General features: G+C 42.7%; 1 protein-coding gene across 1 annotated transcript in view; it reads right to left on the bottom strand.

Moving 5' to 3' along the window:
* LOC108718261 (kelch-like protein 29) overlaps positions 1-25,498 on the bottom strand; it is a 610,001-nt gene that overhangs the window by 13,716 nt on the left and 570,787 nt on the right. The window contains exon 13 of the mRNA XM_041565068.1: positions 24,391-24,584. Coding sequence (XP_041421002.1) covers positions 24,391-24,584 — 194 coding nt within the window. The remainder of the gene's footprint in view (positions 1-24,390; positions 24,585-25,498) is intronic.

Raw genomic sequence — 25,498 nt, 5'->3', positions numbered from 1 at the left:
TGTCCTGTCCCTGAACTGTGCTGTCCTGTCTTGCAGGAGTTGCATATTTTTGCACTTTTTGTCTGTTGTCCGGTACATCTATGTTATGTGTAGCACCATGGTCCTAGAGGAACGTTGTTTAGTTTCACTGTGTATTGTACAAACGTATATGGATGAAATGACAATAAACTCACTCTTGACTATCTTGACTCTTGAGTGAGCTCTAATTCATCTGCTAGGAAAGGAGCCCCCCTATAAGATATATTGGATCAAACTGTCAATGAATATCTGACACCCAACTCCTGCAAGAAGACAGAATGAAGAGAAACAGATGCTGAGAGAGGAATAGTGAAGATAAACTTGATTATTTCAGAAACAGTACAGCATTTTTAATTGATGGTATTTAGAAAGTTTCCTACTTCAGTATGGGGAAGATTATATTACATTTTAATTTTCGTGATAGTTCCCCTTTAATAATTTCCTTTTTCTCTGTAATAATAAAACAGTAGCTTGTACTTGATCCCAACTAAGATATAATTAATCCTTATTGGAGGCAAAACCAGCCTGTTGGGTTTATTTCATGTTTAAAGGGGAACTCCTGCTTCCAAATACAGAAATCACTAATATATCCATCACTCACAGTTACCGGTTTCTTCAAAAAGTATGAATAAATGCCATTTTCTATGCTGAAATCCAGCTGTTTAACAGTTCTTCTCTTTCTGAATCAATTGAAATCCTGGCAGGGAAGGAGGGACTAAACACTGATGTTACAAATTGTAACAACTTCTCCACAGCTTACAGACAGCATGCAGGAACTACATAACCCACAATGCATTGCACTGTGATGTCCCTTTCCTTATTGAAATCACATGTGCAGGGAATTGTGGGGTTTGGAGGATGCAGGCTGAGGACAGATGGCTGTTGATACAAAGTAACAGTAGTCAGACAGCTCAGCAAAGTAGTCAGACAGAGTCAGACAGATCAGCAGGAGAGCAGGGGGCTAGGCTTAGGGAACTGTCAGAAACCATTAAAAATCATGAAAAGTCTGCATATTTTTTAATTGATGTATATTGCAAAGTTGCTTGAAATTATGTTTACATTTCAAAAAGCTTAAGTTATGTTTTTGTGGAGTTCCCCTTTAAATTATTTTCTAGTAGACCTAAGGTATGAAGATCCAAATTATAGAAAGATCAGTTAATCTGAAAGCCCCAGGTCCCAAGTATTCCGGTATATACAGTTTATATATCTATTGAGGATACCAGCACTCTCATTAAAACTCACTGGGTGCAGTCCTTGGGTAAAAATGTACACGATTCGGTATCTGCACTCACACGGCTTAAATGGTAGAAAATGTGATTTATTCATAGGCACAAACTGATGTCTCAGCTGTATCATCGGCCTTTCTCAAAGTGAACAAATATAACAAACACCAACTAAACTACTATGCTTGCCGTATAGCTTGTATCACTAAAAACTCAGTAATAACATACCATAAAAAGAACCTCCTATTCGGTGTGTAGAAACTATAAATAATCGGTCGCCACTAGTGGTTTTACTACACTATTAATCAAAAAATACAGTGTAACATGAAACGGAATTGAAACAAAATAGATAGGAAACAACATATCAAAAGATTGTTAAATGGATTCTGTCATGATTTTTATGATGTAGTTTTTATTTCTAAATGACACTGTTTACACTGCACATAATTCACTCTACAATATAAAATGTCATTCCTGAACCAGCAAGTGTATTTAGTTGTAATATTGGTGTGTAGGTGCATCTCAGGTCATTTTGCCTGGTCATGTGATTTCAGAAAGAGCCAGCACTTTAGGATGGAACTGCTTTCTGGCAGGCTGTTGTTTCTCCTACTCAATGTAACTGAATGTGTCTCAGTGGGACCTGGATTTTACTATTGAGTGTTGTTCTTAGATCTACCAGGCAGCTGTTATCTTGTGTTAGGGAGCTGTTTTCTGGTTACCTTCCCATTGTTCTGTTGTTAGGCTGCTGGGGGGGAGGGGTGATATCACTCCAACTTGCAGTACAGCAGTAAAGGAGACAAGTCACATGACTGGGGGCAGCTAAGAAAATATGTCTAGCCTCATGTCAGATTTCAAAACTAAATATAAAAAAAATCTCTTTGCTCCTTTGAGAAATGGATTTCAGTGCAAAATTCTGCTGGAGCAGCACTATTAACTGATGTGTTTTGAAAAAACTTTTTTCCGATGACAGTATCCCTTTAAGTGAATAAACTTGGATCCTCCTCCACCTCATTTACAAAGAAATAAAACTAAAGATACTAAAAGGAAAAAGAGAAGAAAGAAAGGGAAAAAAGCCAAAATGTCAGTTTGTGCCGATGAAAAAAAAAAAAGTCTAGTTTTCTACAATTTGAAGCATGTGAGATTGGCTACCTTATATATATATATATATATATATATATATATATATATAAATATATCATTAGGTCTAAATATTTGGACAGGCAACTTTTTTTTTCTAATTTTGGTTCTGTACATTACTGTGCTGTGTAGCCATGGGGACAGCCATTCAAGCACAGGATACACAGTAGATAACAGATAAGTACTACTATAGTTTATATAAACAACTGAATGGAGCAGCCATTCAAAGCTGAAAAAGGAGAAACGGTACAGGATACACAGCAGATAACAGATAAGCTCTGTAGTATACAATGGGATTCTACATAGCTTATCTGTTATCTACTGTGTATCCTGTACTTGAATGGCTGTCCCCATGGCTACACAGCAGCTTGTTTATATAAACTATAGTAGTACTTATCTGTTATCTACTGTGTATCCTGTGCTTGAATGGCTGCCCCCATGGCTACACAGCAGCTTGTTTATATAAACTATAGTAGTACTTATCTGTTATCTACTGTGTATCCTGTGGTTGAATGGCTGCCCCCATGGCTACACAGCAGCTTGTTTATATAAACTATAGTAGTACTTATCTGTTATCTACTGTGTATCCTGTGCTTGAATGGCTGCCCCCATGGCTACACAGCAGCTTGTTTATATAAACTATAGTAGTACTTATCTGTTATCTACTGTGTATCCTGTGCTTGAATGGCTGCCCCATGGCTACACAGCAGCTTGTTTATATAAACTATAGTAGTACTTATCTGTTATCTACTGTGTATCCTGTACTTGAATGGCTGTCCCCATGGCTACACAGCAGCTTGTTTATATAAACTATAGTAGTACTTATCTGTTATCTACTGTGTATCCTGTGCTTGAATGGCTGCCCCCATGGCTACACAGCAGCTTGTTTATATAAACTATAGTAGTACTTATCTGTTATCTACTGTGTATCCTGTGGTTGAATGGCTGCCCCCATGGCTACACAGCAGCTTGTTTATATAAACTATAGTAGTACTTATCTGTTATCTACTGTGTATCCTGTGCTTGAATGGCTGCCCCCATGGCTACACAGCAGCTTGTTTATATAAACTATAGTAGTACTTATCTGTTATCTACTGTGTATCCTGTGCTTGAATGGCTGCCCCCATGGCTACACAGCAGCTTGTTTATATAAACTATAGTAGTACTTATCTGTTATCTACTGTGTATCCTGTGGTTGAATGGCTGCCCCCATGGCTACACAGCAGCTTGTTTATATAAACTATAGTAGTACTTATCTGTTATCTACTGTGTATCCTGTGCTTGAATGGCTGCCCCCATGGCTACACAGCAGCTTGTTTATATAAACTATAGTAGTACTTATCTGTTATCTACTGTGTATCCTGTGCTTGAATGGCTGCCCCATGGCTACACAGCAGTTTGTTTATATAAATTATAGTAGTACGTATCTGTTATCTACTGTGTATCCAGTGTGCTTGAATGGCTGCCCCCATGGCTACACAGCAGCTTGTTTATATAAACTATAGTAGTACTTATCTGTTAGCTACTGTGTATCCTGTGCTTGAATGGCCGCCCCCATGGGTACACAGAAACTTGTTTATATAAACTATAGTAGAGTTTCTGAAGCAAACACAACAGTTGAACCAGTGCAGGGCAACACTGCATTATATTGTCATTCCATTAAAACATTTTCATTTTCTGGTGTTACTGTCCCTTTAAGCACATTGAACTGCATGTTTCCCATTACAATGACACCTAACAACAACACAATAATCTATAGACACGAGCCATTTGCCCACAATGATGTGCCCAGAGAAGAAATGACTTTTGTGCAACATACAGTAAGTAATAATAGCTACCAATGTACTGCTTCCATATGGCCGTCTTGTGTGCTCCTTTGAAACTAAAGAAACACTAACCCTTGAGTCTAATCCCAGCAACCACAATCCAACACTATCTCTTCTCTACTCTCTCCAAGGTCACAACATGCACACGGCACCTCATTAATCATGAGCTGGAGACAGAAGCACTTTGATATAGAGATTCCTCTGATAAAGACTCTTCATAGTCAGAATGCTAAGTAATGAGCCAACACTGCTCCTTTAGAGAATATTGTATATATACATTTTTATTATACTATACATATACACTGTGCATGGGCGTCGAGAGAAAATTTGCCAGGGGGAGGGGCAAGGAAGAAAACATATTACACCATTTAATTGTACCCATATTTTGGTTTCCACACAAACAGATTTTCTGTAAATAAATAAACCCGTAACTGTTGTACATGCAGGGCCGGAACTAGGGGTAGGCAGAAGAGGCACCTGCCTAGGGCGCAAGGATGTGGGTGCGCTGGGCAGGTTTATGTTCAAATTTCCTCCACCCCTCCACTCCCCTCCCCTGCCCTGTCCATCACTCACCTTCCTCCCTCTGTGCACGCTCACATGGGGGAGGGCAGGGGTAGCTGACTGGGTGCCTAGGGCACCCCGTCGGCTTGGCCCGGCCCTGTGCACATGTATATCATTGTCATTCTATTAGCGGCACAAATTCCTTGTTTGCCAAGACAGCACTTGGTGGTGCCTATAGTAACAGTGGGATAATAGTCTCTGGGAAGGGAGTGTGACTGTGGGATAGCAGGTATAGTAGGGAGAGATGGTGTCTATAGTAACAGTGGATAATAGTCTCTGGGAAGGGAGTGTGACTGAGGGATAGCAGGTATAGTAGGGAGAGATGGTGTCTATAGTAACAGTGGATAATAGTCTCTGGGAAGGGAGTGTGACTGTGGGATAGCAGGTATAGTAGGGAGAGATGGTGTCTATAGTAACAGTGGATAATAGTCTCTGGGAAGGGAGTGTGACTGAGGGGTAGCAGGTATAGTAGGGAGAGATGGTGCCTATAGTAACAGTGGATAATAGTCTCTGGGAAGGGAGTGTGACTGTGGGATAGCAGGTATAGTAGGGAGAGATGGTGCCTATAGTAACAGTGGATAATAGTTTTTGGGAAGGGAGTGTGACTGTGGGATAGCAGGTATAGTAGGGAGAGATGGGGCCTATAGTAACAGTGGGATAATAGTCTCTGGGAAGGGAGTGTGTCTGTGCGATAGCAGGTATAGTAGGGAGAGATGGTGTCTATAGTAACAGTGGGATAATAGTCTTTGGGAAGGGAATATGACTGTGGGATAGCAGGTATAGTAGGGAGAGATAGTGGATAATAGTCTCTGGGAATGGAGTGTGACTGTGGGATAGCAGGTATAGTAGGGAGAGATGGTGCCTATAGTAACAGTGGATAATAGTCTCTGGGAAGGGAGTGTGACTGTGGGATAACAGGTATAGTAGGGAAAGATGGTGCCTATAGTAACAGTGGATAATAGTCTCTGGGAAGGTTGTGTGACTGTTGGATAGCCGGTATAGTAGGGAGAGATGGTGCCTATAGTAACAGTGGATAATAGTCTCTGGGAAGGGAGTGTGACTGTGGGATAGCAGGTATAGTAGGGAGAGATGGTGCCTATAGTAACAGTGGATAATAGTCTCTGGGAAGGGAGTGTGACTGTGGGATAGCAGGTATAGTAGGGAGAGATGGTGCCTATAGTAACAGTGGATAATAGTCTCTGGGAAGGGAGTGTGACTGTGGGATAACAGGTATAGTAGGGAAAGATGGTGCCTATAGTAACAGTGGATAATAGTCTCTGGGAAGGTAGTGTGACTGTTGGATAGCCGGTATAGTAGGGAGAGATGGTGCCTATAGTAACAGTGGATAATAGTCTCTGGGAAGGGAGTGTGACTGTGGGATAACAGGTATAGTAGGGAGAGATGGTGCCTATAGTAACAGTGGGATAATAGTCTCTGGGAAGGGAGTGTGACTGTGCGATAGCAGGTATAGTAGGGAGAGATGGTGTCTATAGTAACAGTGGGATAATAGTCTCTGGGAAGGGAGTGTGACTGTGGGATAGCAGGTATAGTAGGGAGAGATGGTGTCTATAGTAACAGTGGATAATAGTCTCTGGGAAGGGAGTGTGACTGTGGGATAGCAGGTATAGTAGGGAGAAATGGTGTCTATAGTAACAGTGGGATAATAGTCTCTGGGAAGGGAGTGTGACTGTGGGATAGCAGGTATAGTAGGGAGAGATGGTGCCTATAGTAACAGTGGATAATAGTCTCTGGGAAGGGAGTGTGACTGTGGGATAGCAGGTATAGTAGGGAGAGATGGTGCCTATAGTAACAGTGGATAATAGTCTCTGGGAAGGGAGTGTGACTGTGGGATAGCAGGTATAGTAGGGAGAGATGGTGTCTATAGTAACAGTGGATAATAGTCTCTGGGAAGGGAGTGTGACTGAGGGATAGCAGGTATAGTAGGGAGAGATGGTGTCTATAGTAACAGTGGATAATAGTCTCTGGGAAGGGAGTGTGACTGTGGGATAGCAGGTATAGTAGGGAGAGATGGTGTCTATAGTAACAGTGGATAATAGTCTCTGGGAAGGGAGTGTGACTGAGGGATAGCAGGTATAGTAGGGAGAGATGGTGCCTATAGTAACAGTGGATAATAGTCTCTGGGAAGGGAGTGTGACTGTGGGATAGCAGGTATAGTAGGGAGAGATGGTGCCTATAGTAACAGTGGATAATAGTTTTTGGGAAGGGAGTGTGACTGTGGGATAGCAGGTATAGTAGGGAGAGATGGGGCCTATAGTAACAGTGGGATAATAGTCTCTGGGAAGGGAGTGTGTCTGTGCGATAGCAGGTATAGTAGGGAGAGATGGTGTCTATAGTAACAGTGGGATAATAGTCTTTGGGAAGGGAATATGACTGTGGGATAGCAGGTATAGTAGGGAGAGATAGTGGATAATAGTCTCTGGGAATGGAGTGTGACTGTGGGATAGCAGGTATAGTAGGGAGAGATGGTGCCTATAGTAACAGTGGATAATAGTCTCTGGGAAGGGAGTGTGACTGTGGGATAGCAGGTATAGTAGGGAGAGATGGTGCCTATAGTAACAGTGGATAATAGTCTCTGGGAAGGGAGTGTGACTGTGGGATAGCAGGTATAGTAGGGAGAGATGGTGCCTATAGTAACAGTGGATAATAGTCTCTGGGAAGGGAGTGTGACTGTGGGATAGCAGGTATAGTAGGGAGAGATGGTGTCTATAGTAACAGTGGGATAATAGTCTCTGGAAGGGAGTGTGACTGTGGGATAGCAGGTATAGTAGGGATAGATGGTGTCTATAGTAACAGTGGGATAATAGTCTCTGGGAAGGGAGTGTGACTGTGGGATAGCAGGTATAGTAGGGAGAGATGGTGTCTATAGTAACAGTGGGATAATAGTCTCTGGGAAGGGAGTGTGACTGTGGGATAGCAGGTATAGTAGGGATAGATGGTGTCTATAGTAACAGTGGGATAATAGTCTCTGGGAAGGGAGTGTGACTGTGGGATAGCAGGTATAGTAGGGAGAGATGGTGTCTATAGTAACAGTGGGATAATAGTCTCTGGGAAGGGAGTGTGACTGTGGGATAGCAGGTATAGTAGGGAGAGATGGTGCCTATAGTAACAGTGGATAATAGTCTCTGGGAAGGGAGTGTGACTGTGGGATAGCAGGTATAGTAGGGAGAGATGGTGTCTATAGTAACAATGGATAATAGTCTCTGGGAAGGGAGTGTGACTGTGGGATAGCAGGTATAGTAGGGAGAGATGGTGTCTATAGTAACAGTGGATAATAGTCTCTGGGAAGGGAGTGTGACTGTGGGATAGCAGGTATAGCAGGGAGAGATGGTGTCTATAGTAACAGTGGATAATAGTCTCTGGGAAGGGAGTGTGACTGTGGGATAGCAGGTATAGTAGGGAGAGATGGTGTCTATAGTAACAGTGGGATAATAGTCTCTGGGAAGGGAGTGTGACTGTGGGATAGCAGGTATAGTAGGGAGAGATGGTGTCTATAGTAACAGTGGGATAATAGTCTCTGGGAAGGGAGTGTGACTGTGGGATAGCAGGTATAGTAGGGAGAGATGGTGTCTATAGTAACAGTGGGATAATAGTCTCTGGGAAGGGAGTGTGACTGTGGGATAGCAGGTATAGTAGGGATAGATGGTGTCTATAGTAACAGTGGGATAATAGTCTCTGGGAAGGGAGTGTGACTGTGGGATAGCAGGTATAGTAGGGAGAGATGGTGCCTATAGTAACAGTTGATAATAGTCTCTGGGAAGGGAGTGTGACTGTGGGATAGCAGGTATAGTAGGGAGAGATGGTGTCTATAGTAACAGTGGATAATAGTCTCTCGGAAGGGAGTGTGACTGTGGGATAGCAGGTATAGTAGGGAGAGATGGTGTCTATAGTAACAGTGGATAATAGTCTCTGGGAAGGGAGTGTGACTGTGGGATAGCAGGTATAGTAGGGAGAGATGGTGTCTATAGTAACAGTGGATAATAGTCTCTGGGAAGGGAGTGTGACTGTGGGATAGCAGGTATAGTAGGGAGAGATGGTGTCTATAGTAACAGTGGATAATAGTCTCTGGGAAGGGAGTGTGACTGTGGGATAGCAGGTATAATAGGGAGAGATGGTGTCTATAGTAACAGTGGATAATAGTCTCTGGGAAGGGAGTGTGACTGTGGGATAGCAGGTATAGTAGGGAGAGATGGTGTCTATAGTAACAGTGGATAATAGTCTGGGAAGGGAGTGTGACTGTGGGATAGCAGGTATAGTAGGGAGAGATGGTGCCTATAGTAACAGTGGATAATAGTCTCTGGGAAGGGAGTGTGACTGTGGGATAGCAGGTATAGTAGGGAGAGATGGTGTCTATAGTAACAGTGGATAATAGTCTCTGGGAAGGGAGTGTGACTGTGGGATAGCAGGTATAGTAGGGAGAGATGGTGTCTATAGTAACAGTGGATAATAGTCTCTGGGAAGGGAGTGTGACTGTGGGATAGCAGGTATAGTAGGGAGAGATGGTGTCTATAGTAACAGTGGATAATAGTCTCTGGGAAGGGAGTGTGACTGTGGGATAGCAGGTATAGTAGGGAGAGATGGTGTCTATAGTAACAGTGGATAATAGTCTCTGGGAAGGGAGTGTGACTGTGGGATAGCAGGTATAGTAGGGAGAGATGGTGTCTATAGTAACAGTGGATAATAGTCTCTGGGAAGGGAGTGTGACTGTGGGATAGCAGGTATAGTAGGGAGAGATGGTGTCTATAGTAACAGTGGATAATAGTCTCTGGGAAGGGAGTGTGACTGTGGGATAGCAGGTATAGTAGGGAGAGATGGTGTCTATAGTAACAGTGGATAATAGTCTCTGGGAAGGGAGTGTGACTGTGGATAGCAGGTATAGTAGGGAGAGATGGTGTCTATAGTAACAGTGGATAATAGTCTCTGGGAAGGGAGTGTGACTGTGGGATAGCAGGTATAGTAGGGAGAGATGGTGTCTATAGTAACAGTGGATAATAGTCTCTGGGAAGGGAGTGTGACTGTGGGATAGCAGGTATAGTAGGGAGAGATGGTGTCTATAGTAACAGTGGATAATAGTCTCTGGGAAGGGAGTGTGACTGAGGGATAGCAGGTATAGTAGGGAGAGATGGTACCTATAGCAACAGTGGGATAATACTCTCTGGGAAGGGACTGTAGGATTTATTATTATTATTATTAGTAATAACAGTTATTTATAAAATACCAACAGATGGTTATAGAGATACTGACAGATACAGGAGACTAAGTGGGCATTATTCTCATTAGAGCTTAGAATCCTAGCCAGTGATAGCGGGTACAGTGGGTGTACAAAGCACAAGATGGCGACAGTAACTGGTATATAGAGAAACTCCTAAATAAACTGATTCTCGTTGCTATAAATATAATTGTAGAAGCGCTGAATCTATTTACCTACATGCAGATATAAATTTGAGAATAATAAATATTAATGTGGAGGGGAGATCAAAACACACAAATGTGCCGTATTCTCCATTTACTATTCAGCGGTTCAATTACAGCCGAAATTGCTGTGTTTTTCCCCTGTGCTGTTCTGTGCGACTGTCACAATTTAAATAGAAAACTTGCAGAGCCGCCTTCAATTTGAAATTAATGAAGCGGCAGAGGCAGAGAGAACAGGTGAAGCAATGTAAATAGCCCCATATAATTAAACAAGGTAAAGATTTGTGTTATAGGAATAAACAAGCTCCGCTAAAGATCATTTATAATTATGGGGGCTGGAAACCCCTATTTGCCTTGAGTAACAGTAGGAATATTTGTGTTTCTCAGAGCAAGTCATAAAATGGGGGTGGTGCGAGATGATGCTGTGTGGTTAATAAATATACATATACAGCTCTTTCCCTGAACCCTAATCTCTGGTCCTGTGATATACAAGTGCTGGGAGGAGTCAACCAATGGTTTCTTACTTTGCCTCCCTCAAGATGGCTGCTGCCTACTCAGCGCCCTTTCTGGGGAAGGAGCCGTCTGAGGCGGCTCCTGCAATGCCGCCCCCCGCACCGACCCGACTTACCTGTCGGCGAGGGGAGGCAGGAACACGATTGCGGAGAGCGCAATTGCGCTCTCTCGCAATAGCGCAGCCGAATTTCCGGTTTAAAAACCGGAAATTCGGCTCTTAAAGGTGCAGGAGCGGCTTTTTGCCGCCCCTGGAATCCTGTCTGGCGCTGCCGCCTGAGGCAAGCGGCTCAGCTCGCCTCATTGGCGGAGCGCCCCTGTGCCTACTGTCCTGCCCAGTGATGTCATCATTCTGCTGCTCCCACTTTAGACTTGTAGGAAAAAAAGGAAAAAGACCCCACCCATTTTATAGAAAATAGTGAAAGGGAGGCGTGGGCTTAGGGCAGATTTCCCGCTGACAACAAAATCATGTTGTGTACCTTTGCCTGGAGAGCAGTGTTGGATTTTCAGATTTCTATGTAAAACAATGGGCAGTTTGGTTCAAAACAAGATGGGCAGGAGTCCTACGGCAGCACAGAGCATGTGCAGTGAATCAGCAGAAAAGAAGATGGGGAGCTACTGGGGCATCTTTGGAGACACAGATCTTTACTGCTAAAGGGCTGTGGTTGCCTTGGGCTTATACCAGAGGCGGAACAATCAGGGTTTTAAGGAATGCGATCTCAACCCAGGGCCGCACCCCCTCAGGGCCCGCTGGACGCTCACACTGACAGGAATCAGGTGTACAAATTGCATACAGAAGGGTGGGGACCTTGCCTGGCCTGTACCCGGGCCCCGGGTGAACTAGTTATGTTACTGGCTGGCATAGAAACCATGTGTAGCATTTTTAGTCTATTTTTTTGTTAATACCGAGTTCTCCTTTTTATGATTATCAAGGGGCGAATTGTCAAAACTCAAATTCGACTAGGGAATTATTCAAATTCGATTCGAGTTTTTAAAAAAAATTTTATTAGATTTTGGTGATTTATCATACTCTGGCCCTTCTCCACCTAAAACCTGCCGAATTGCTGTAAAAATCAATGGGAGACTGAACTTGGCCAAGACTGAGCTCATGGTCTATCCATCCAAACCGAGCCCTTCTCTTCCTTTCACCATTACTATTGATGGCATGACTATTAACCCGGTTAACTCAGCACGCTGCTAGGGGGTCATCTTTGACCAGTCCCTCTCCTTCTCTTATGATATTAATAATACTGCCGAAACCTGACGTTTCTTCCTCCGCAATATAGCCAAGATACGCCCATTTCTTTCACAAACAACAGTCAAAACACTAATCCATGCCCTTATCTTATCCCGTTTAGACTATTGCAATCTCCTCCAAACTGGTCTTCCTGACTCCCATCTTTCGCCCCTCCAATCAACTCTGCTACCAGGATCCTTCTGCTCTCACCTAAAAGGGAACCTGCTCAACCCCAACTAAAATCCTTAGTGTGGCTGCCTGTTAAGCAAAAGGACAGCATATAAAATCCTTCTACTAACATTCAAAGCCCTTCACTCCTCTGCTCCTCACTACATTTCTTCTCTTGTCTCACTATACGTTTCTGGTCGTCTTCTCCACTCCTCTCAGAGCCACCTTCTCTTCACACCATCCACATCCACTGCCACCTCTCGGCTCAAACCCTTCTATCTTGCTGCTCCTTCCCTCTGGAATTCCATCCAATTCCTCCGTAAGGAACCCTCTCTTAATCTCTTCAAGAAAAAACTAAGAGCCTTCCTTTTGGACCACTAAAACATGAGCCTAGTCCTGTCCTTACTGACTATGCCTTACCTTGTGCACTTTTTCATCTCCAATTTGTACCTGTATGTTAGCCTCACATCCACTTAGACTGTAAGCTCTACGGGGCAGGGACCTTCTTCCCACTATGTCTCTTACCACATAGCATTTACGTTCTTTGTCCTATGATTCTGTATTTATTCATTATGTGATTTGTCTCCCCCGTATATACTTTTATATATTTATGCACTGTACAGTGCTGTGGCTCCTTAACAGCGCTTTACAAATAAAGTTATACATACATACATACATACATACGTCCAGGGATCAATTGGAAGTTGTTTGCAGCCTTCCTGACATTTTTGGAGAAAAATCTCAAATGGAGTTTTTAAAATTATAATTGAACTCAATTCGATTCAATCCAAGTTTCCAGGTCGATCCAATTCACCCGAGTTTGAAAAATTGGATTTTTATAATAAATTTCGATTGGTCGAATTAAGAGTTCTTGGGAGTTTATGGGAGTTTTTCAAAACTCACATGAATTCGAAATTCAACCTTTGATAAATGTGCCTCTAAAAGTAATATTTAAAAAATCCTATTTAATTCGGGTCATATTTCCCTTAGGTTGGTACCTCCCCAATTAGTTGCATTTCTTGGGGCAAGTGCCTCTGGACCATAGCATTGGTTTCCCAGGTTGATCCTTTTGCTGCTGTAGTTTATTATAGAGGAGAGAAGTCCAATTCACCCATTATTAGAGGCATAATAAGGCCACTACGAACGGGCTGGGTTTTTTGGTTGCCAACCTACGAAAAATAAGACCAGAGGTAAATAGGCATAACCCCCTTAATGTGATTTATTTTAACATTAAAAAAAGATTAAAGGACAAGGAAAGGCTCACTCAATGGGGGTTGTCAATTTGTCCCCTCCCGCCCCAGTGAGTATAATCACAAACCTCCAACTTTGGGTTGGAGATTCTCTTTTCTGAAAACTGCACCGAACAACCAACCCAGGGTACTACTATAGGGAGCCATGTGCTGCCATCTTGTCTCTGGTCAGGGTGATCCTTGTTGTTGCCCTGGGTGGGGCGAATGTGCACCAGAGCGAAATAGGGACTTACTAAATACTAAACCAATAGCACATGTAACATTCATCCGCCGTGTTTCGTTGGCCTGATGCTTACGCACTTTAAAAGCTTCGCTGGGAAGACACCCAGTGTGTTTCAGCTGCGTGAACTAGAGGCATCGAAGAAGCAAGAAGCAATCAAACTTATCAAGTCCCCTGACAAAGAGCAAGGTATTTAATTAGACGGACAAAAGAGAACTTTTTCTGCGGCAAATCTCTACCGTAAGACATTTTGCCATCAGATTAAAATATGGGCTCAGAATCCCCGGCTATAAAACGTACTAACCATTTCTGTCGGCGTGTTAAATCTCCATTCATTAACCTTATCGCATGGGGGGGGACAGTGCGAGCGGCGGCTGATACGGAACATTCCGCTGCTATTTTTTAAAGCAAGAGATTAAAAAGTGCTCTTATCAGTTGGCTGTGAATCCCTGATGAGGACTTTCATAAGCAGAGACTCCAGCTCTACACACAGGCCCTAGAGGAAGGCAACAAAGAAAACAGCCTAAAAGCTTTTTTTATTAGATACAATAACATCTTCAGGTCCCAAATGTTTACCTCTTAACTCAATTTTTTTATTCTTCACCCTCCACTTCTCATTTTTCTCATTTTCTTATTAGATATTGTACCGCTGGTTCCCACAATCAAATTGCTCTTATTATTTTTTTTAAGCTAGAGGGAGTTTTCCAGGACAATGGGCCCTGCTGCCACAAGATGAGAGACGGCAGATAACTCACTGCCATGAAAAGCTGGCGAGTGTGGCCCTACAGAAGGTCTCTGTTCGGCCTTTCTCTCCTGACAACACAAAATTATTAAAACCCAGTTGTGTTCATTTCAAGAGAGTCAGTCTCGAAACTGTGTCTTCCTTTTCCATGATCTGAAGCCAATTATGAGGGAAGGACATTTAAAGGATTTGAAACACTACAGTCAGGATATGAATTAGGAAAAGAGACTTTGGGCGATGCAGAAAATCAGAGATACTCAAGTTGGCCTGCTTTGTGTGCTATAAGCCTAAAGCCACCTTTTTAAGCGGCTGAGACTGGGCAGGGGGCGGGGACGTGACATCAGAGGGCGGGACTGTGATGTAAGCGGGCATGTCAGTGATGTCAGGGGGCGGGGCTATGACTTGGCAATTGGGCAATCGCTGTGTCAATCACGGGAATCCCGTGGAAAACCGTGCAGGAAGTTTTGACCTGGGCAGCCCTTCAAATTACTGGGCTGTCCAGGTTAAAACCAGACAGGTGGCAACCCTATCCGCGACCCCTATACCCATACCTGAAAAAACTACCCTCATTCCGCAGGGTTCCCGATTTTTTTGCAGGAAACCCAAGGGTACCCGACCCGCTGCAGGACTCTACCTTGACTTGATGCTAGGGAGGGTGGCAGTAGTTCCAGGGTTTCATTAATAGCTGTTGTTGACTTGGGCTAAGCAAAGTGCGTATTTATGCCATTATTAGTATAGAAATGTAGGGAATTACTGCAAAACCCTTGCACTTTTCCCTGTAAGAGATCAGGCACAGAGCCTGTGTCTGTGTGCTGTAAGTGGTTACCTAGCAACCAGCTGTTCTTTGTGCAGCAGGAAGTGACACAGCAGCTAGTGAGTGGCTGGCAGGAAGAGGAAGTCAAGATCCTGGCAGAAGAGAAAAGCCTGGCAGAGAAAGCCATGCCCTGGAAAGAGAGAGAGACCAGAAAGCTGCCAGTGGACCCAGAGAGCTGAGAGGCTCCACCAAAACAAACATTTCGATCAGGCTGGCACAGGGACAGTGTACTAAAGGAGCCAAAGATGTCTACAGATTTGTATTGCTTGAAGTGCGAGTAGCTATCCATTACTTTAATGCAATTTAGCAGCATTGACAGCCCCCTGGGCAACCATGGAGGGGAGGCTGTTATGCTGGTCCTACGACAAGATTGTTGCAGGTCCGACCTAAAATAAGAAGATGCAGCAGATCGCACGTCTGCTGCTCTGCCTTTCTTCCTCGTGCTGCTGGCCCTGCCCACCAACTTCCTGCTGCACTGGGACTCTGCAGTAACCAGCAACCCTCCAGCGATGGGATCGGCCCTCCTGCTCCAGGAATGGTAAGTGGCCTTTATTTACACACTTATACACACTTACATACATTTATACACTCTTTTAGAAAAGCATCTTTTTTCTTTTGCATTTTTTATTTTGCTCACTAATATACACTTATATACACACTGTCACACAACTTTTAGAAGTATACACAAAAAACTCGCAAAGGGTTTTTTTTTTTTTACTTTTTCATTTTACCGTTTTGTTTTTTTTTACCCCTAAAAAATGTTTACTTTGGCAGCGTGACTATTGGATAATGTATTTTGGTGACTAATTATGCTAATTATGCTTATTTTGTTATTTCATATATTTACACAATTTTTGCATTATTGCATTATTGTCCCTTATGTATCTTTAGTATAGTTTTGCTGTTTGATGCTTTGGTATAGAAAGATACATTTTACTTTGTTTGATCAGTCAGAATATGTGCTTTCCAGAAATATATGGTTTTCAGGGGTCACCATAATTTTTTTTGTACCTTTTATCCCACATAAAACTGACAGTGTTTATTAATTCGTGTAAATGTAAACCATCAAATAAGTATGCACAAGGTAGATTCTGGGTTCTTTACTTGCCATATACTTTTAAAAACCTATGTACACTTGGCATCAAACTGTTTTGCAGATTCCAGTCTTTCATATTTGGGGTGATTTATATTGATAGCTAATAGTATGTGGGAAATACAATGCTGCAGGAGGGAAGTTTTCAGGTGATTTTTGGAAATGTCACCAAAATGGCAGAATTTAGGAAAGGTTTGCAGGTTGGTGCTTTAAAGTAGAAAGACATGCATAACCAATTTAGATTCATGGGAATGTGTACTTTCCGAAAATATATGGTTTTCTGGCGTGAACTTAGTTTTTTCTACCTTTGCCCCCCAAAACGATGTAAATGTGTTGATTTTTCAGTACCTGAAATTATAGAACTAATAGCTCAAATGGGGTGTCTACATTTTGGGGCCCCTATATACCACATGCTTAGGTAAACCTATTCATATTTGGCATCAAACTGACAATCATATTTACATTGGTACCTAATGATTTGTAGAAGATATGATGCTGTAGATTGGAAGCTTTGAGGTAATTTTTCAAACAATTCACAATAAAGCAATAAACCCAGCAGCACTGCGATATGTGATTCAATTATTTATTCATGCCATTAGCAAAGCGACGTTTCGGGCTATTCCAGCCCTTTATCAAGCTCAAGCTTTTCAAAAAATTCAGCAATTTCTATAAAAAAATATAAAGTTAGGAAAGAATTGCAACTTGGTCGTTTGGCGTACATAGATATACTGTATTTACCCATTTTGGATTTGCCAGAAACTGTTCTTTCTGATAATGGGGAGTTTTCTAGGGTAAACCTACTGTTAGTGGAATATTTGGCCTTGATATCAGAAGTATGTCGTTTTGTGGAGCGGTACTTTGGAAATTTGGAAGTGTACTGCTTGTAGATTTTGATCTATACAAGTGAGAAATCTCCATAAAACTATATATATATTTGGTATCAGTTACGTAACTGGAGGGGGGCGGGCCCCTGGTTCGGGACGTGCCTCTGGGCCCCGCCCCCCTCCGTACATGATTATTTTACCGGAAATCGGCAGTGCGCGAGCTGCCGGGGGGCCCTGAGGGGGTGCGGGCCCTGGCCCAATTGCACCCCCTGCTCCCCCGGTAGTTCCGCCACTGTTTGGTATTGCCACGTTCAGGAGACATAGAACTTTCCAAATCTGCTGTGTTCTCATACATAAAATAAATGATGTTTCTGATATATGTGATTTTTTTTCATTTTATTAGACACTTAGAAGCCTATATCTTTTTACAAAAGTGGAATTACACCTAAATTCTAGCATATTTTGAAAGTTTAGGTTGTCCTGAAAAAAGAAAAACAATATATAGTTTTCTTGGGCAAACTAAACTGCCATCAGGCAAAAGACACACGTGGAGGGTAACACGACCGAAGGGGTGAATCCGTTAGACGAACTGAATCACAGATACATTTATAAAAGCACGAGTACCGTCAAGTTGGTTGCTCTGACTAATCTGCCATAGACACTGTATCCTTGTTAAAAAGCTCTAACTCCAACATGACCCGTGTTAAACACAGATAAGAGAGTGTTTTACTCAGAAAACAAAAACTAGACCATAACAAAATCCATTACTACTCAGTAATTGTCCCCTAAGTTATTTAAACAACACTCCTAACGTTTGTGTCAGAAGAGGTTGGAAGTTGATATTCGCTGGCAATACCATATGTTGGCCATCTGTTTCTAAGATATAAAGTATATAAAGTGCCCTGCCATGCCCCATTGATTTGATGAGACGGCTGGTGATGTCTCTTCTTGCTTTTGCTCTCCGAAACCTCCAATTAATAATCAGGCTGGGAACAAATGTTAAACGCACCTGCTTCCTGCATGCGGCCTGAACTCACAGACGAGCTATAGATTATCATTACTCCTAATCACGTGGAAGACCAACTGCAGGACTCTCTTTAGAAGCCGCAATCCTGCTGGTGCCCTATAAAGCTGCTCTGTTTGCAATGGAGCAATCAGGAGCCTCTTCGGAATCAATCAAGAGCATTGCAAAAGAATTGCTCTCACATCCCACAGACAAAGTGCAGAACAGTCAGTTATTATATAACCAGGTCTGCTCAGTCACATGGAGGAACCTTGTTATGCGGCACACTCGTTTAAGCCACCAAAGCACATCTTCCCATAGAGTGGAAAAGCAAAGGGATAAAACAGGCCAACGCAGAGACAGTTTTATTGTCTTTAAAAGTTACACATCTTATCAGGACCACCATCAGAAATCACAGGGCCCCATACGACAAAATTTCCTGGGCCCCCTGGGCTGCGCCCACCGCAAACCCCACCTACAGGTCCGCCCTCCCCACCCCACAGCTCCGCCCCCCCACCACACAGTTTAAAAACAAAAAAAAATATTGGTGGCTAGGGTTCCCACATGTTAATAAAAAATAAAAAGATATTGGTGGTCAGGGCCCCCCCAAAAAAACATTTGTGGCCAGGGCCCCCCCATTAAAAAATATTGGTGGCTAGGACCCCACATGTGAAAAAAAATTGGTGGCCAGGGCCCCTTAAATGTCCATGCCTTCCCGAAGTCAGCAGCTCTCACAAAGATGGGGGGCACGGCTAATCAAGTAAGTGTGGCGTGGCCGGGCCCCCCTTACCCTCGGGGCCCCCTACAACTCTCCCCCCTGTCCCCCCCTGATGGCTGCCCTGCATCTAATTAGGGTTGCCACCTCACCTCACCCCTTTAATACGGAACACATATGGAATCCTCAGCCTGCATGGCTAATTAGCGACTTATTTAGATGCATGATGCATGGCTCCACATAAATCAGTTCAGTCTGCAGCATGCATCTGTGGATTTCTTATGTGTTCGATTTTAAAGGGGTGAGGTGGCAATCCTACATCTAATACCTTAAAGGGATTCTGTCATGATTATTATGGCGTGGTTTTTATTTCTAAATGACACAGTTTACACTGCAAATAATTCACTCTACAATATAAAATGTCATTCCTGAACCAGCAAGTGTATTTAGTTGTAATATTGGTGTGTAGGTTCATCTCACGTCATTTTGCCTGGTCATGTGCTTTCAGAAAGAGCCAGCACTTTAGGATGGAACTGCTTTCTGGCAGGCTGTTGTTTCTCCTACTCAATGTGACTGAATGTGTATCAGTGGGACCTGGATTTTACTATTGAGTGCTGTTCTTAGATCTACCAGGCAGCTGTTATCTTGTGTTAGGGAGCTGCTATCTGGTTACCTTCCCATTGTTCTGTTGTTAGGCTGCTGGGGGGAAGGGAGGGGGGGTGATATCACTCCAACTTGCAGTACAGCAGTAAAGAGTGACTGAAGTTTATCAGAGCACAAGTCACATGACTGGGGACCCTGGGAAACAGACAATATGTCTAGCCCCATGTCAGATTTCAATGAAATATAAAAAAAAATCTGTTTGTTCTTTTGAAAAATGGATTTCAGTGCAGAAGTCTGCTGGAGCAGCACTATTAACTGATTCGTTTTGAAAGAAATGTGTTTTCCCATGACAGTATCCCTGATTGGACATGCAGCCCTGACATATAATTAGCCAGCTAATACTCATCCGCGTTCTTCTAAAGCTTGAAATAGAAGCCTTGGAGGCTTAGCCTTAGAAGCCACACAAAACGGCTGTTTGGAAGAGCACTCTGATACCTACCCTGGGAACACAAGATACTGAGCACATCCTCTGACAAAAGTCACTTTAGCCATTAGACTGCCTGCCCTTATTAGAGACTCTCGGTGACACACACAACCTTGCAAAGACAGGGCTCTCTCTGGTCTAAATGCCACCTGGGACTCGCTAACAACATTAATCCGCAGCCCTGATCTTTCCTAATATTACATGAAATGAACGCAGCCGGGGGAAAATGGACAGTTTTAGAAAGGACACATTTAAATTCCATTTCTCTGCAGCTGGAAGGACACAGGAGTTCAGCCTGAACATCTCCACTGCTGACATGGTTTAAGAACAAAGTATTTACGGCTGAATATTAAAATGTTCTCTAATGAAAGTCAATCAGTTTCCCTGTGAATTATATATTAAGGAAACACATTCAAAAACAGGTGTTGTTATTTGATTGACTGGAAATCCCTAAACAAAGCAGCAGAGTAACAATAGGGCCCAGGGTTATAACAGATTAAGCAGGGGCCTGACTCTAGTGCAGTTTCAATATACTGTATGCATGCAATACTGATCATCTCTTAAAGGAGAACTAAACCCTAAAAATGAATGTGGCTAAAAATGCCATATTGTATATAGTGAACTTATTGCAGGAGGCTAAAGTTTCAGCTTGTCAATAGCAGCAATGATCCAGGACTTCAAACTTGTCACAGGGGGTCACCATCTTGGAAAGTGTCTGTGACACTCACATGCTCAGTGGGCTCTGATTGGCTGTTGAGAAGCTAAGCTTAGGGCTCGTCACTAATTATCCAGCAGAAAATGAGATTCCCTGGCTGTAATATAAGCTGATGCTACAGGTTTGCTGATTATTAAATTCTGATGCTAATTGCACTGGTTTCTGTGCTGCCATGTAGTAATTATGTGTATTAATTACTAATCAGCCTTATATTGTGACATTTCTATTCTATGTGTACTGTATATTGTGAGTGGGTCCCTAAGCTCAGTAAGTGACAGCAGCACAGAGCATGTGCAGTGAATCAGCAGAAAAGAAGATGGGGAGCTACTGGGGCATCTTTGGAGACACAGATCTTTACTGCTAAAGGGCTGTGGTTGCCTTGGGCTGGTACAGAAGCCCAAAACATACTGTACAACATTTCTAGCTACTTCTTTAGTTAAGCTTTAGTTCTCCTTTAATATCTAGGAGTCCTCACCAGCTCATAATGTTCAAAGATTTAGAGATGTGTTGCCTCTCAAACATTACAATTGTCTCTGGAGGTTAAATCATAACTTGAAATTAAGGCAACCATTTGGGAGTACATTGGGGGACATGTTTGAGTATAACTAGTCAGGGCCATGACGATTATGCCTGTATATCAGGATGTTCTATCTGGATTTTATTTAAATGCGGATCCATTCTACTTAGCAGGTAATGGGCTAATAACTATAACAAATATGGAGCCCCATGTTTTCTGATGGAGACTTGTTTGGAACATCCCTAATTAAATAGAGGGTAACTTTAGACCAAACCCCTCATGCACACAGATCGCACCCCACAAATTCACATAAGAGCACTCCCTATGCATCAAAAAGATGGACCATGTGACCTTGCACCGTGTCATGGTTGTCTGACACGGAGAGGTCTGTTTATCAAAATTTAAATTTGAATTCATGTGAATTCTTTTTCCTCTAATAAATTCGAATGTACTCACAATTCAACAGGGAGGTTATTTAAAGAAAAGTTGGATTGTCTAATATTCGATCGAATAGTTCTGTCCCGAAAATTTGAATCGCATTTGATTCGTATAAATCGAGATTTTCTCAGAAAAAAAACCTTGAATGTCAGGTAGGCAATTAACTTCTCCAAATGCTCAACGGACCTCTGCCATTGACTTGTAAATAAACTGGGCAGGTTTTAGGCGGCGCATATTCATATTAGGACTGTTTCCATGATCGAGATGTGATAAATCTCACATCCAAATTTACATTCAAAAAGGGGGATTAAAATTCGAATGTGAGAATTTTGACACCAAAAAATTTGAATTTACTTTTCGACCGTTAATAAATCTGACCCTAATAATGCGCTAATGATGGCTACCTTACCTACTAAGCGGTACTCTATGTCCTACAAAAGCCACATGATAAAGGTGTTACCTAAAATGCCATGATTTTTGTTAGAAAACAGCATACCATTTGTTTCAGGTTTGTTCAGATTCTGCTGAATTCTGGGCATGAGGAGGATATGCGTCCAAATCCGGAGAAGAGAATTCAGGATTTGCAGGGCTGGATTTACATATCAGGCATCCCTAGGCCTGCTAACATTCATCTTCCCCTCCCCCTTCCTTTTATTCACACAAATTTTCATCGGGACCGGAGCAATGGAGTTTGGTGCATGAGAAATTTAAAAAACGATTCTATCTCCTGCGAATCCCCAGTGTTTTAGAACCAATGTGGGTGTGGTTGGGCAGCATGCCGTCCCCTAAAATCCAGCCATCCTAGCCACGGGGTTTGGTGGCCTTTCCACAAATCCGGACTTGAGGATTTGGCCGGATTAGCAGGGTGTGGTGCAGCTCTAGTGGCAACCAATCACAGACTTGGTTTGACTGCAAAAGTCAGATCAAAACCATGATCTTAAAACAAAGCCTGCTATTGGTGCTTGCTCTGGAGCAAGGGCCACGGAGTGAGCACAGAGTTACCTATAGGAGGAGCCATAGTCCTACACAAGAGACATTCTAAAGGACAAGCATCTTTGCAACCCATGCCTGAATTTACTAAATAAAAATATTCCGAAGGATTAAAAATTTGTCCTACAACTGTGTAGCGGCACATTTCCCTGACTTGCGCATTTTCTCACTACAGATAATGACCTTTAACAAAGCCAACTGTGCCAAATGCCTTTATTGCCATCCAGCTGAGGTCACATGCCGGCCGCACTGCCTGCTGCATTTCACGTGGCATTAATGAATGCACAACTAACCAGCAATCCTGACAATGGAGCAACGCTGCAGAATTATTACTGCCCATCCACCCCTTGGTACCTGGAAGCTGATGACTCTGTTCTTTTTGGTTACAAAATAATTATATGTGAATCATAAGAAATATGCAAATTGCATTGACAGTTTTGTCTGATGCGCTGTTCATTTATTGGACAGCGGGAGATAAGAATATACTGAGAATAGAGGAAAGGGGATTTTTGTAAGTGTTTATGCTAGTAATGTGGGAGTCGACAAAACTTTGACCCGCACCGAACCTATAGACCTCTACAGGCATTTATAGGCCCGACCTGCCCATCTCTGATGTCACAAAAGGGGGCAGGGCAGGTGTGCGCTGATAAATGGAGGCTGCCGGAGCCGAAATCCAACAGAGTAAGGTCACAGGCGGGGAGAGTGGAAGAAGAGCTCAACCTGAACCCGTCAATGACCCACAAAATGTGTGTGGAAATTGGCCTGAACCCGCTTGACCCACGGGTCCCACGTTTATTGGCTCAACCTGCACATCACTAGTTTACTCAAACTTCTGTCCAGTATTTCTACCTTCTACCAACCTTCTATTTCAGGAGTGCCCATACTTTACTCATGGGGGGTCTACTTTTAATGATGATGTCCTATTATGATCTACATCCATGAAAGCATTCATGGAAAATATTACTTAAATATTGATTTATGAGAAAATGCCTAAAAATGTATATTGCTAACCAACAACTATTTCTTATGTAACCTTAACGTAATTAATCATTTAATCTAAATAAAAAGCATGAAACAGGAGGGTGATTTAAGGTGGCCTTACACAGGGAGATCCACTCGTTTGGCAATGTCGCCAAACGAGCGGATCTCTCCCCCCCACATTAAAGTGGTCGATATCGGGCTCATCCAATCTTGGGCCCTAGAGCCCAATGATCGGATCAGAATGGAGTCCAAACGAGCGGTCGGATTGCAGGACGGGATTTTTTACCCTGCCCGATCGATATCTGGCGACTTTCGGCCAGATATCGTTCGGGAAAGCCCGTTGGAGGGCTCTTCACACGTGTAGATCAGCTGCCAACTTAGTCTGTCGGCAGCTTTTATTGGCCCGTGTATGGGGGCCTAAAGACAAGTTTGAGTGTTTTAATCTTTACTGATCACCAGCAAAAGGTTTACTGGTAGATCCCGATCTACCTTTTGGGCACCTTGGTTCTATTTGATCAAGAAGAAGCCACAAATCTATACATAGAGTAAATAAAATCTAAAGCTATTAGCTGCTCCCTTATTCTACCCAAGCCACGTCCATTTCACCTAGAGACATGCCCCTGTTCCACCAAAACCACACCCTATTCCACCCAGACCACACTCCAACCAGACTATCAACAGTATCTTCCAGTACCAACCACTTTGGGGAGAGAATTCCATTACTTCACAGCTCTCACTATAAACGACACCTTTTCAGACAAGAAGATGTCTCCTTCTTTCTACTGACATTTAAGGGACGACCTTATGTCCTATGGAAGGAAGGGTCCCCCTGATATTTATACATTATAATGTAGTTTCTTAAAATGAAGAATGAGCAGAGGTTCTTCTTACCTATCATAGGGGATTCTATGAAGCTCCAGGTATTTGTTTGTGGTATATAGGACTGCAGCACCCCCGCCGCTCTGCCGGCCTCGTTCACCCCACCAAACACGTAGATCTTACCCCCACACACCGTGGCAGCAGCCGAATGTACAGGTTTGGGGAGGGCAGCCACTGTTTCCCATTGGTTAATGATGGTATCATACCTAAGGAAGAAAGAGCACAACGTTTACAATTTAGTTTGTCATTCTTTATTAAAATGGACATTGGTGGTACCATTAACAATCTGACTTAAACGGTAAGAAATCCTATGGAACATTCCTACATACATGAATTCTATACGTTCGCTGGTTTTAAAACAAGAAGCAGAGCACGTTCAGGGATTGTTTTTAATGACAAAAGGACAATTTGAGCATTTTGCAGGCTATACATAAACACAGGCAACATTTAAAGGATAAGTAAACTTTTAACAAATGTAATTGTAAAGTTGATGAGAGTGCTATGCTAAGCATTTTTGCACTGTACATTCATTATTTATTTTTTAAATTCCAAGATATAAAAGAATATATGTACTGTTAATATGAATGAATTTTGTTACAACAGCGCCACCTGCTGGTCAGTTTCCGACCAGTCTGACCACCAAGTAGTCAAGGAAGTTGTCAGGAGAAAGAAAGAGGCTGCTCTGCTGTTCTTCTGCTTAGGAAAAAACTAGAAACCTTTCTCACATCTTACCTAAGCAGAAGAACATCAGAGCAGCCTCTTTCTTTCTCCTGACAACTTTCTTGACTACTTGGTGGTCAGACTGGTGGAAAAATGACCAGCAGGTGGCGCTGTTGTAACTAAATTCATTCATATTAACAGTAAATGTATCCCTTAATATCTTGGAATAAAAACAAAGTAATGAATGAATGTAGAATAGCACTCTCATCAATTTTACATTCACTTTTTTTAAAGGTTTACTTATCTTTTAACTGGATCTTGTAACCCATAGCAACCAATTATCAGCGCAGTTAGAATTATGAAAGCAAATATCTGGGGTTACTAGCATCAAGTGGCCTCAGGTATACACCTGTAAACACACTCTATGCCACTGGCTGTGTCCCAAATCACTCCCCTCCAA

This window comes from Xenopus laevis, chromosome 5S (genome assembly GCF_017654675.1).
Source record: "Xenopus laevis strain J_2021 chromosome 5S, Xenopus_laevis_v10.1, whole genome shotgun sequence".
NCBI classification, from domain to species: Eukaryota; Metazoa; Chordata; class Amphibia; order Anura; family Pipidae; genus Xenopus; species Xenopus laevis.
Note: the sequence above shows the minus strand (reverse complement) of the source record. Positions and strands in the feature narration are given on the sequence as shown.